Raw genomic sequence first — 14,401 nt, forward strand, 5'->3', positions numbered from 1 at the left:
CATACTGTGCTACAAACTAAGTGTGAGGGCACCGGGTTGCCCACGTTGACTGTTCCACTTCCAAAGGTGAACCTAGCATAAGTGCAGACATGTGTGCCGAGCGTTTCTAACGCTAATTTGACTGATTAGTAATACAGACTTTTATGACTTTGATACCTCGGTATGTTAAAAGTGGCACTAATGTTTTTCTTTCAGATAAACAAGTTTCTGTTTACTATCATACTTATGTTTAAATTTTTGGTTATCCTCCTCTTATATATATATAATTGTTGTTAACCTGTCTATTTATTGTCTGTCAATAAACTTGTTCTTGAGAACCTTGCGTCTCCTTCACCTGTGTCAATTTATTGGTAATAATTGAGCATTCATTCTATGTATATTTATCTGGGATAATTCTAATAGATTGTTCCTTTATGCAAGCTAATTTTGCATTGGTTTATGCTTTCCCTTAGCGGGAGGACTCCATCCCATAAGGGGACGGTGGCGGATTTACAAGTTTCCTCCAACGCGGATATAAACCTTTGTCCAATACAAGTATTGAGCGGAGGACTGGTCGATATTTCATATTGACGCAGTGGTTCTTTACAAACTATGCTTTACTTAATATAGGGTGAGACCACTATATTGGCTTGCCTGGAATTCATACATAGGTATATGTACTCTTCGAGACTTTTCCAGAGTCTAGTAGGACTCTTCCCTGTAGGGGGCAGGAAGTTCTAACATGGTTTATGGTAGGTTGAAAAGATGTATAACGGTAACATCTTAGGTCTCTAGGTCTAGTCGACCGGGGAAATACCTCCGGGGAGTACGGCACGTTTTGAGAATCCACAGATACAGTAATGCTCTGGTATACTTCCATCAGGACGACATGGCTTGAGCCCAAAAAACGGATTTTGAGCGAAGCGAAAAATCTATTTTTGGGTGAGATGGCCATGTCGTCCTGATGGACCCGCCCTTCCCTTTCTATGAAAGGGCTGTAGGTCCCCTCCCTACATACAGTATCTGTAGCACCTTGTGTATCGCTACAAGGAATACAGATGGCGCCAGGATCGGCGCAATGCACGCTTACGAAACGGGAGAAGAGAGAGCCTTGCGAACGGCTCTCCCTTTTCTTTCTCGTTTTCGTTTTCTTGCCAATTGACCCCTTCGAAGTGTTATCTCTGTTCGGGTGCAGATTGCCATGTGGCGTGTCAAGAATACGTCCTCTGATATTTCGCGATATCCCTGGTTCTTTCATTAGGGATATTCGCTCCAGGAGTTAGAATTCTGGGTACTGTACCTTAAGGTAAATTCTCTGGGAATATCGCCGTAGTTGTAACATACCCTAGGAAGCTACCCTATAGGAACTTCCATCAGGACGACATGGCCATCTCACCCAAAAATAGATTTTTCGCTTCGCTCAAAATCCGTTTTCTATCTCCTTGTATCAACACTGGCCACAATCTTACAAGATTCAAAAGGATAGCTCAAGGTCAAGAGGCAAAAGATTTAAATCAGTTTTATTTTTTTGTAATATTTGACCCAATTGATGGGACTGAGAGCATTGCATGAATACAATTACCCTCGACTTACTAACCTTAGGAGGGAAGCTGGACATAGAGATCATGGGAAAGTTTTCAGATACAGTAGTTTCGCCCTTGTGGTATTAATAAGAATAGCATACTAATATCTCTCAGGTTCAATCATTATTGCGTGGTTAAGAAAATCATCACAGTTCCCATGGTTGGCTTCAAAAATGAATTCCAATTCCATTGGTATCTCTTCTCAATAATGAAGACAGTGAAAAGATGAAGAAATTTTGGACAACAAGATGGCAGAAAGCTGATAAGATATAGAGGAGGTTAAAGTTACACTAAAATAGAAAATATCTAGAGACATACAGATTCCAACTAAGGAAAAAGTTAGACATTTTGAGCACAACTAAGGAAAAAGTTAGACATTTTGAGCACAACTAAGGAAAAAGTTAGACATTTTGAGTCCAACTAGGGAAAAAGTTAGACCTTTTGAGGAAATAGTTAGACATGAGTCTAACTAGGGAAAATGGTAAGACATTTTGAGTCCAACAAGGGGAAAAGGTAAACATTTTGAGTCCAACTAAGGAAAATGGTAGACATTTTGAGTCCAACTAGGGAAAGAGGTATTCCCCAGTTTGAGAGCCCTTTTGCCAGCCACAAAGTTTCAACTTGAAGAATACATTATGCCATCGTGAAGCTAGAAAACATTGTCAAGGCATTATCTTATATACAAGAGAAGAAACTCATGATTTGCTACCTGTATGAATCAGCCTTTTTCCATATTGCAAGAAAATATCTACTTTATAAGATGTATATCTTATGGCTGTGCATTCAAATTACCTTGACAATAAAATCTGAGTACATTATATCAATAATTGCAGTGATTTCCTACGCATAACATAACAATTTAATTATGTAAAATTATGTATTACACTTACACACCAATGCCTAAAATATGTCAAATAACACAAAAAACAAAATACTAATCTTTATAATCATATTGAAAATGTTCTGATCAGGCTTCAGCGAACAACTTTAGTAGAGTATTTTGAAAGATCTATTTTAATGTTAGTGTTCTTAAAAGATTTAATTTCAATTTTTCATTACTTCTCTTGTAGTATATTTATTTCCATGTTTCCTTTCCTCACTGGGTTATTTTTCCCTGTTATAGCTCTTGGGCTTATAGCATCTTGCTTTTCCAACTAGGGTTGTAGCTTAGCTAGTAATCATAATAATAACAATAATACTGAGAAGTCTTACCAATGGGTAGCTTTTTTCACAATAATTGTAGCTTAGCTAGTAATAATAAAAATAATAATACTACAGATAAATCTTCCCGATGAGTAGCTTTCTTCACAAGAATTGTAGCTTAGTTAGTAATAATAATAATAACAATACTACAGTACTGATAAGTCTTACTGAAGAGCAGCTTTTTTTTTACTAGAATTGTAGCTTAGTAATGATAAAAATAATACCGTAATAATACTACTGAGAAGTCTTACCGATGAGTAGCTTTTTCCGCAAGAAATATGTCGCTGGAAGCAGCATGGTTATTAGTTAAAATGCCTTGCATTGAGGTTAAACATTCAGGGTTCAAGACAGTAGGCATAAAAGGACCTGTCAAGACCCCCAGAGGAACATAGGTATCGCTAAGGCTTCTGACTACCCGCAACGTCATTTCAACGACAGCTCCGGCGTCCTCAAACACCTGCAAACATGAAAAGTAAATTAAAGGAACTGTTATCCTTTAAAAAAAAACTATTGTTACATGAAAAACTTAATGGATAATAAAAACATAAAATGAAACTTCCTGCTGCACAATACAGTAATAGTTTGTGTTTTCCAATTCTAGAAAACACAAATAGACAGATAAAACAATTCTAAAGTTTAAAGTCTAAAATGAAACTTCCTACGGCAAAATACAGTAATATTTTTTTCCAATTTAAGATGAATTTTAGAATTTTCATCTGGTTTTATATTTTCATTTGAGTGATGATTAAAATATAGTACAGTACAAAATTTTAAATCATATTTCTTATACAACCAACGATGCATAAAATGATGATTTGCTTTCATTTCAAAGAATTTCTATCAAAGTGAAAAGAGAGAAATAGAACACAAAATTTTATATTTTTTTTTCCTATATGAATACAAATCATTGTTTTTCAATAAGAATATGACTTAGGAAAAGTTAGAACAGCTGTTAAAGTGGCGGGTAATTCCTGCCCACCTGTCAGTCCGCTCAACACTTACTTTAGACTTCGGGCGCAAGCTGTACTGTTGTACTCTTGCTGCCTCCAAATCTGATTGTTTTACTCTTTCTTTTATTCTGTTTTCAGTGAAAACAGAGAAGTGAGCTGATATGCGATTGTGTCCAGGTTTACGTAAACCTGGGAAGATTTTAAACCTGCGTACTCCCCAAGAGATATTAGATCACCAGACGTTTTACAGGGCTCCAGAAGGCACTAGAAGAGTTGGAAGACCCAGGACTACATGGCTGAGGACTATGAAACAAGAAGTAGAAGATGATTCATGGAGAAGCATTGAATTAAAAGCTCAAGATAGAGACTACTGGCGAAATCTAACCTAGGCCCTTTGCGTCAATAGGCGTAGGAGATGATGATGATGATGATGTTGATCCATTGGGATGTGTGTTATTTGCTGAGAGCATGACTGTTTGCTGTTTGCATTCATCCCTTGAGACAAGTGCACATTATGGCCTTCTCTACAGTGGGGGAAGTTTGCCAAAAAGAAGAAAGCTGAGAGGCTTCTTCAGCATCAGAGCTGGCAAAAACTAAACTGATGCTACCCATTGTGTCTCTTCTGGTTTCCTTTAGGTCTGGGTCCTCTGAAGGAGTTTTTTGTGGGAGAGTAGACCTCGATTCATTATCTAGGCATTCCATGAAGTAGCAATCAGAGAGTACCCAATTTTCAGTTCTATGTGGCTGGTAGGTACCCAATTTTCAGTTCTATGTTGCTGGTGGGTACCCAATTTTCCATCTTTTGTGGCTGGTGAGTACCCACTTTTCAGTTTAATGTGGCTGGTAATTACCCAATTTTCAGCTTTATGTGGCTGGTGAGTACCCAATTTTCAAGTACAGTATTGTACTATTTATAAACATCTATCTTAGATTGTATACTATTCTATTTCCAGATCAATGCAATTATTCTATATTTTAGGCACTCCATTTCTGTAAATGGAGTATAGTTTTAAGAATTCAGTTGAAAAATGGTTAGCCTATTGGGAAAGACCCTGCCTGGCAATCTGCTAGACTGGGGTTCCAGACCCACTCAAGTTCGATAGTTTCCTGCAGTGTCTATAACCTCACCATCCTTGTGAGGTAAGGATGAGGGATTTGGGAGAGCCTATAAGTCTACCTGTTGAGTCATAAGCAGCCATTGCCAAGCCCTCCTTGGGTGGAGAGGGGATTTGGATGCTGATCATATGTATATATGGTCAGCCTCTAGGGCATTGTCACTGTCCCTTACCTCTGCCATTCATGAGGAACCTTTAAACAATTGAACTTTAAACTCTGTTGAATTTCATACCCGAGGAATGATTGAATGCACCCACACCGTAATTCAGAAACATGACATGGAAATATGTATTTACATTTATGACCTGTTCACTATAGGCAATTCTCACGAGGATTCATCTTTGGAGAAAATCAATTTAAGACACTGGCAGCTACATAAACTTGAGAATTTTTTTTTTTTTTTTTTGCAGAAACATTCAGCAATTTGGTTAAAACCCCAAACATTTATAAAGTCTATGTTGAGACATTGCCATCAGCTACACGGCAATATGTTGCCTGCTTAAATGAAGGAAAAATAGTATATGAGAGTAATAACAACAACTTAATTTCATTATCAAGGCTTTGATACACAAAAACAGGTGTTACAGAACTAGATGTGCAGTACAGCCTAGCATAGGTTCTTGAAAAAGATACTTATAGCATGATTCATAAGCAACAAAAGTAACAATTAAGCCGGATATGAATAAAAGGACAAGCCTAAGACTACCACAACAAGCATACTAAAATAAATGTAGAGGAAGGACCCAGAAATTACAGAAAAAAAAAGTGCGCAATGATGAAAGCCAGCAAAGCTGACAAAAAGAGACAAATGAAAGAGATGAAATGGTATGCTTAAAAAGATTTTAATGGATGATATTACATCCGAACCTTCCAAATACTGAAGGGTTTCCCTATCGTCAAATAATTACCCCCACCAACGAAGTTTGAAGGAGGTTATGTTTTCACCCTTGTTTGTGTGTTTCTTTGTGAACAGCTTCCTGGTCACAATTTTAATCGTAGAGTAATGAAACTTGCAGGGATTAACTGTTATGTAGAAAACTGGAAATTATTAATTTTGGAAGGACAAGGTCATAGGTCAAGGTCATGGTCAAGCAAAATATCCAATTCATGTAATCAATCATAACTTTGGACATTGTTGTCACAGAGACTTCAAACTTGGTTCATATTTGAGTGTATGAAAATCCATACCAATTAATACATGTTACGGTCAAAGGACAAGGTCAAGGTTGAGCAAAAAGTAAAGCAATAGGCTGCCGCGGCAGAGGTCTGCGTTTTACCGAGTGCCCCTATAGTTTTTGTTATGTAATAGTTTGCATTTTGTATCAATAAGTGTGATTTCTAAGAGTTGTTAAGTTTCATATTTTCGATAAAAGTACAACATACAACTGATACTTCAATGTAAATATCAGTAACAACAAAAGAATAAAACAACTTACCTTTACAATCGTACCCTCAGTTTTAATATCGAAGAGTTCATAAAGATAAGTCATGCACCAAAAGTTGCCTTGTCCTAAAAATTTGAGCAAACGACTGAACCTTCGTTTTGAACACATTTTCAGCACCAACCAGTCCCCAGCAGACTGAAAAATGGGAAGGAAAATACAACTGTAATTAGTTTCCAATGACATATCACATTACATATATATAATAATACAATCAAATTAGGAATTGAAGGTATTTTATAGGAAATACTTAAGAGCTAATGTATCGTTTCAAGTGTGTACAAGGCCTCATTTTCCATGTTTTACACAGCACCGATGATAGGAATTGAACTTATGAAACACAATTATGTGCAAATACTTGAGATTATTTTCCGTTCACTTGCTCTTTCCAATTGATAATAAACTTGATGTGGAAGCATATCAGTCTTATGACATAGATGTTACACATATAAGGAAATGTTTAAAAAAAAATCATTACAATGAAAATATGACAAATTCGTAGATAATTTATATTTTTCCTAACTATACAGACCTTAGCTATTTACATGGGGTAATTACTTCGGCGTAGCTGAATGACGAGCCATAAGAATTTTAGCGAGGGTTTACTACCTTACCACTGGTTAGCAGGGGGGGTGGGGGGGTGGGGAGGGGTAGCTTGCTACCCCTCCCCCCTCACACACACAGTGAGTGCTTCACTTTGCTTAGAGGTAGGACTTATCCCGGGGGACAGGGCTGGTGGGCAAATATGTGTAAATAGCTAAGGTTTGTATAGTTAGGAAAAATACAAATTATCTACGAATTTGTCATTTGTTCCGTAACTGAAATACAAACCACGCTATTTACATGGGGTGACTCAACCCTTAGGAAGGGTGGTAAGTCCCTGCCATGCTGGCTTTGACTTGCCCGGGGACTCCATATTCGGTCTACGTACTCAGACAATACGGAATCCCTGCTCCTCGCTAGCAGCTGTGAAACTGCTGCGGCCTACGTAAGGTGTGTGCGAAGGTGAAAAGTGACTCGTCCTAGGAAGTTGACTTGGAGTTCCTCAGATGGAAATCTAGGCTAGGACTATCCCAATACCACCTCGTCAGGGTATGGGGACATGACAGTATTACACTTAATACTAGGAACACAAGGAAACATGGTTTACCTGCAGTGGTTCGAGGTCAGCTGTGCAGAGAACCCAGGAGGCTGGTTTCTCCAAGGGAGGAGAGGATGAAGAAAAGAATAAAGGCCAGACATACCTTTTCATTCATGCAGACTAAAACCAGGTAACAATGCCCTCAACTTTCTGCTACTTGTCCATTAAGGAGCTTGAGGTTTAGACCAGCTGTTGTGCAGCCACCACAGGGCCGATAGAAAACGTATCAAGCCTCCTGTGGGTCACGTCTTGCAGGTAGTGGGCTGTGAAGGTGGTCTGACGCTTCCACACCCCAGCTTGCAGGACCTGCGTCACTGAATAATTCTTCTTGAAGGCCAGGGACGTAGCTATGCCCCTGACATCATGCGCTCTAGGGCGACGTGACGGAGAAGGGTCAGGATTCAAGGCCAGGTGTATTACCTTGCAAATCCAGGCTGAGATGGTATTCCTGGTGACCCTTCTCTTCGTTTTCCCAGTGCTCACGAACAAGGCTAGAACCTGGGGACGAACTACAGCTGTTCTCTTAAGATACAACCTCAGACTCCTTACTGGGCAAAGTAGGAGATGGTCTGGGTCATCTGTTACAGAACGGAGACTCGAAACCTGGAAAGAGTCGAACCGAGGGTCCGGCACTCCCGGGTTCTGACTCTTGGCAACAAACTCAGGGACGAACCTGAACGTTACCTCCCCCCATCCCCTTGAATGGGCGATGTTATATGAGAGACCATGTATTTCGCTGACTCGCTTGGCCGAGGCCAAAGCTAGTAGGAACACCGTCTTCCAAGTAAGGTGGCGATCTGAAGCCTGGCGTAGTGGTTCGTAGGGAGGTCTCTTTAGAGACCTGAGAACTCGAACCACGTTCCAAGGAGGGGGGTCTCACTTCCGACTGAGGGCAGGTAAGTTCATAGCTTCGTATGAGAAGAGAAAGTTCAAGCGAGGAAGAAATGTCCATTCCTTTGAGCCTGAAGGCTACACTTAAGGCTGAGCGATAGCCTTTCACTGCCGAGACTGAAAGGCGCATTTCCTCCCGCAAATACACGAGGAACTCCGCTATAGCTGGAATAGTGGCATCGAGTGGAGAGATACCCCTTCCACGACACCAACCACAGAAAACTCGCCACTTCGCCTGGTAGACCCCTCCGGATGACTTGCGCAGATGTCCAGACATCCTGTTCGCAACTTGTTGCGAAAATCCTCTCTTCGAGGAGATGCTGGATAGTCTCCAGGCGTGAAGTCGAAGCAAAGCTACAGCTTTGTGGAAGATGTTGGCATGTGGTTGTTTGAGTAGCTCGTGACGTGGAGGGAGTTCACTTGGGAGCTCCGTAAGGAGTTGCAGAAGGTCTGGGAACCAATCTGTGTGATGCCATAGCGGAGCTATGAGGGTCATTGACAGGTTGACCGATATTCTGGTCTTGTTGAGTACTCTCCTCATCAGACAGAACGGGGGAAAGGCGTACACATCGATGTTGTCCCACCGTTGTTGGAAGGCATCTTGCCAGAGAGCCTTGGGATCCGGGACTGGGGAGCAGTACAGCGGGTGCTTGTAGTTCAGCGCTGTAGCGAACAGATCCACAGTCGGGGAACCCCACAAAGTCAGGACTTTGTTGGCTACTTGAGGATCCAACGACCACTCGGTACTCACTATCTGTGTCGCTCTTCTCAGACTGTCGGCGAGCACATTCCTTTTGCCCGGAATGAAGCGAGCTGCTAGTGTGATCGAGTGGACTTTGGACCATCTCAGTGTCTCTACTGCAAGATGGGATAGCCGTTCTGAAAAGGTACCTCCCTGCTTGTTGATATAAGCCACCACTGTGGTGTTGTCGCTCATCACTACCACCGAGTGGCCCGCCAGGACTTGGTGGAACTTCTGAAGTGCCAGGAACACGGCCTTCATTTCTAGCAGGTTTATGTGAAGGTGCTTTTCTGATTCTGACCACAGGCCTGAGGTCCTGTGGTTCAGAACTTGGGCCCCCCACCCTTTCTTTGATGCGTCCGAAAACAACATCAAATCCGGTTGGAGGACGAGAAGATCCACTCCCCTTCGTAGGTTCTCGTCTGTCACCCACCTCTGAAGATCCGTCTGTTCCGGTTGTCCCATAGTGATCAAGGTGTCCAGGGAATCGTGTCCTTGATTCCACCGCAACTTGAGTCGCCACTGGAGAGATCTCATTCTGAGGCAACTGTTGGGAACCAGACGGGCCAGGGAGGAGAGATGGCCGAGGAGACGTAACCACGTTCTTCTCGTGTGAGGAAAGGTCTCGCGACCTTCCTCAGCTTTGCTATCCTGTCGTCTGATGGGAAGGCTTTGTGGAGATTGGTGTCTATGACCATGCTTAGGTATACCAGTCTCTGACAGGGCTGCAGAGAGGACTTCTCGAGGTTTACCATGATCCCTAGATCTTGGCAAAGTTCGAGAAGCTTGTCTCGGTGGCGAAGAAGGGTTGCCTTCGAGTCTGCTAGGATCAGCCAGTCGTCCAGATAACGGAGGAGACGGATGCCGATCCTGTGAGCCCATGATGAAATCAGGGTGAACACCTTGGTGAACACTTGGGGTGCTGTGGAGAGACCGAAGGACAGCACCTTGAACTGGTAGATCTTGTCGTCTAGGCAAAATCTTAAGTACTTCCTTGAAGACGGGTGGACTGGGATCTGGAAGTACGCGTCCTTCAGGTCCAGTGTGCACATGAAGTCTTGTGGTCTCACTGCAAGCCTGACCGTGTCTGCCGTCTCCATACTGAACGGAGTCTGTTTGACAAACCCGTTCAGTGTCGAGAGGTCGATGACTGGTCTCCAGCCACCAGACGCCCTTCTCACAAGAAAGAGTCGACTGTAGAAGCCTGGGGACCCGTCCACAACCTCTTGAAGAGCGTCCTTCTTCAACATGGTCTGGACTTCTGCCTGGAGGGCCTGTCCCTTTACCGATCCCATGGTAAGGGAGCTCAATGACACTGGATTCGCTGTCAGGGGAGGTAGACATGAGATGTACGGGACGCGATAACCCTGACCCATTACGGAAATCGTCAAGGTATCTGCCCCGAGTTGCTGCCACCTTGTCGCGCAACTTTGTAGGCATCCCCCCACTGGTGGACATGCAGGGGGACTGCCAATCCTAGCGTTTACGGCCTCGGCCGTTCCCTCTAGTATTTTTACCTCCTCCCCTGGAGGACTTCTTGCCCCTTCTGCCCTTGGCAGGAAAGGGCTTAGACACCTGCTTCGCTGCCGTTATCGTTGTCTTCCTAGTGTCCTTAGCTGGACGGGGTTGCTGAGCTGCTGGAGGTTTGTAAGGCCTCGATGTCAGGGCCTTGTGGATGAGGGAATCCTGATTGGACTTCCTCCACCTCTCAGCGGCTAGCTCCACGTCCTTTGGCTCAAACAAGCTCTTACCGAGAACGGAAGAGTGTCTGAGCCTGCTAACATCAGAACTGGGGACCTTCTGGTGGAACCTCTCAGCCACTGGGTCCCGACGCTTGAGAATCGTGTTGGCCCACAAGCTCGAGACTTGATGGGCCAGAAACTCAATGGTTCGCATGCCTGAGAGTAAGAATGTCTCCAGTGCCTTCCTGGTACTTTCTTTGGACAGGTCCTCAGAACGTACCAGGATGCCCAGAGATCCCAGCCAGATGTCCAGCCACGAAGTTGCCGGCATGGCACACTTCGCAACTTTCTCCTGGCTTAGGATCTCAGTTGCAGAATAGGAAATTGCCGGTTGGAGAGTCTCTCAAGAGGGACTCCCCCAGTGAGTTCTTCCACCGAATGGTGTACTGGAAGACTCAAACAAGTCTCCTCTAGGATTTCAAAGTACCTCCTCTGATGTACTAGAGGAGGAGGGAGGAGCTTGTTACCGGCACTGGATCTATTGGAGGAGGCAAGCTCAGAGAGCTGGCCCTCGACCTTGTCTCTGGCACTCTTCATCCCGAGACCAGGGCAAAGCTGCACTGGCCCTAGAGGGTTTCTGGGTGCCGTAGATTCGGTCCAGGACCATATCTTTCCCTTCACGAGGGGGAATCTCTGGGTCTGGAATCCCATTGAGGTTCCTCATGAGGGTCAGGACTTGACAGAATGCATGTTCTGACTCCTGGTGCTCTCCTCCTGACGGACTGGCAGCGAAGTCTCCCGTCCCCAGAGGCTCTTCCTGGGGAGACTCGCGGACGTTCTCCAAAGGTCTATCTGGTTCCTGTCGGGTCCTTGCGGAAGACTTGGGAACAGTCTTCGAGTCCTTCGGCTCCCTCCTAGGAGGGATGCAGGACTCCAGCAATGAAGGATGTAAGGCCTTCGCCACCTCTATACGAGGAGACTTCTCAGGAAGCGGCGGAGTTTCCCCCATTGGTGCGATGGGGGAACGGACCGGATCTTCCGGCTCTCCTGAGGATGGGTAATACTCATCCGCAGAGGAGGGAGAGAAAGTCTGTGGTGGGGTAGGAGCCTTACGTAAGGACTTGCGAGGAGACAGGATAGTCCTTGGAGAAGTTACCACGTCTGGGACTCCTCTCTTCCTCTTCAGGGGGGAGGAAGTTGCCACTGATTTGTGACCCAAGTCAGAAAGCACAGGCTTCACTGCCTGCATAAGCGCTCTGACAATGGTACCAAACCAGGGCTGCTGGCTGACAGCGCGCTGTCAGATACTCCCTCTGGAGGGAAGGGGATCGTTCGATCCCTTGGAGGAGTCAACACATGAGGGTTCGCCTGTTGAGAATCTGCAATGAAGGAAGAAGAAGGGTCCTTAGACCTGTCCGGAAACCTTCCCTCCTCCGGCGAGCGCGCTATTCTGCGCTTGAGGGGACGGGAGCGCGAGGATGACCTGTCTGCCTGTATCCCTGATGTAACTCGGGCGTGATCGCGTTGGCGATCGGTGCGCCGATCATGCTGTGATCGCGTGAAAAGCCCTGTTCTGGATTGTGCGTAAATGAATCAGGCGCAGCAGGATATTTGCGCTCGCGCGTGAGCGTGGGCGTGCGAGGTCGAGGGCGCGTGGGGGCACAGGAAAGGGCGCGGGCGCGTGGGGGCACAGGAAAGGGCGCGGGCGCGTGGGGGCACAGGAAAGGGCGCGGGCGCGTGGGCGCGCAGGAAAGGGCGCGGGCGCGTGGGCGCGGGCGTGTGGCGCACAGGAGCTATCTTATGCGGGGTAGAAGGCTGGATGCGAGGGCGCGCAGTGGGCTGATGGGCTACTGATGAGCGTGAGTGCGCAGTAGCATGCTGGCACGTGTCTGTCACGACCGGGCGTGGGTGTGATTGCGCAGCCTGGTGATAGCGCGAGGGCGAGTTTGCGCGTTGGCGCGCAGACGAGAGGTGCGCAGGTTGTGCAGTTGCCTTAGGCGATCGTGAGATAGCCGGGCGCGCAGCATGCGCAGGTGCCTTAGGCGATCATGAGATCGCCGGGCGCGCATCAGGATGTGGGCGCACAGGTGTGCGCTGTTGCGATGGGCGCGCAGCAGGAACTGACCGTGTAGCTGTGCGCTGTTGGGTTGGGCGCACATCGCGCGCAACTGGAACTGGGCGCGCAGCTGGAACCTTGCGCGCTACTGGAACATTGTGCGCAGTTTTTATATTGCTCGCAGTTAGCAGAGAGTCAAGGGGAACCCGTGAGCTCTCGTGCGCTATCTTGGGAACCTCCTAGACTGCGCGCTGTGATGTAGAGGCGCGCTGGTGCGTTTGCGCTATAACAGGAACAGCGCGAGGTTGGCGCGCATCACTCTTAGTATTATAAGAGTGTTGGGGGTCTAGAGACACCTGTGAGCACCTGTGCGCTAACTTAGGTGCCAGGCGCAGGTGGGCGCGGGAGCGCTATTTCAGGAACTGCTGATGGGCACGGGCGTGCCGAAGGTTGCGGGCGCGCAGGGAAACCCTGACGCGTAACTGGAACATTTGAGCGCACGCGCGCAGGTGAGCACCGTGGCGCTAAATCAGGCTCAGCGGGAACAGCAGAAGGGCGTGCAGGTATAACCTGGCGCGCAAGGGTTTGATGCGCAGTTTTGCGCTCATTATCCTTTTGCCCCGAAGGGACCGGTGCCTGCGCAATGACAGGTTTAGATGGCACGTAGCGCGCATCATCCTTGAAAGGAGATGGCTGGTCAGCATGTCTGGAGGGTGACTGGATACAAAGTCCCGAAGGACGACCATCCTCCAACGGGGATCGCGAACGATCCCTGGAGAGGTCTAAGGTGGTAGCTGGCAGGAACGGTGATCGGCGAGTTGTCTCCTCCGCAGAGGACTGCGAGGATGACGAGCCGAAGAGGCGCCTCCTAACTCCCTTGTGAGAAGGAAGGCCTCTACAGCGAAGGGGAGGACGAGCCTTCCGCTTTATACGCCCACGAGGGGCCGTAGGGCCTCCGCAGAGGAGTCTCTGTTAGTGAACTCCCCCGGGGGGGGGAGAATCACCGGCAGAAGAGACCGTAGGACTTAATTCCTCCCTCGAAGGATGTTCGGAGGGGGAACCTAACCCTTCAGCTACCTCAGCAACAACAAGCACAGGAGTTTGAGCAGAAACACTCAATGCCTCTATTACAACAACGTCAACGACCGACAGAGGATCTATCCCTGCTGTCGTCGGCGATTGTTTAACAGCTGCACCCAGTTTGATCATGTCAAACAGGGCTTCCCTGGAGGGCGAACCCTGAAGCCCCAAGGAAGCCTAAAGCTGTAATAAATCATTGTTATTAACAGACATATCAATATTGAAATTCTCCTCCGGGGGAGGAGGGGCAGCTGCCTCGCTATGGGAGGCATCTACCTCTCCCGCACCCCGGGATCGGTCAACAGCAATACGGTCTACGCTACCACTCGCCGGCCTCTCGGAAGAGACCGCTCCAGTGGGAGCTTCGGAGGAGGAAAGGGCTACGGAAGAAGTCTTGGAATTTTCTCTCTTAAAAGAAGCCTCTGAAGGAGAAATATCCCTTTTAGCCTTCTTCTTGCGGCGCCGGGCAAACCTCTCCCACTGGGAGGAAGACCACTCCCTACAATCAATACATATGTTAGTCCTATCACACCGTT

At 46.3% G+C, this 14,401-nt stretch overlaps 1 protein-coding gene across 1 annotated transcript in view; it reads right to left on the reverse strand.

Moving 5' to 3' along the window:
• Positions 1–14,401, reverse strand: part of LOC137650926 (uncharacterized) — a 144,421-nt gene that overhangs the window by 82,789 nt on the left and 47,231 nt on the right. Inside the window, exons 6-7 of the mRNA XM_068384073.1 lie at positions 6,268–6,411; positions 3,017–3,222 (exon numbers count right to left, since the gene is read on the reverse strand). Of these exons, the coding sequence (XP_068240174.1) occupies positions 3,017–3,222; positions 6,268–6,411 (350 nt within the window). The remainder of the gene's footprint in view (positions 1–3,016; positions 3,223–6,267; positions 6,412–14,401) is intronic.

Source organism: Palaemon carinicauda, chromosome 1 (assembly GCF_036898095.1).
Source record: "Palaemon carinicauda isolate YSFRI2023 chromosome 1, ASM3689809v2, whole genome shotgun sequence".
NCBI lineage: Eukaryota > Metazoa > Arthropoda > Malacostraca > Decapoda > Palaemonidae > Palaemon > Palaemon carinicauda.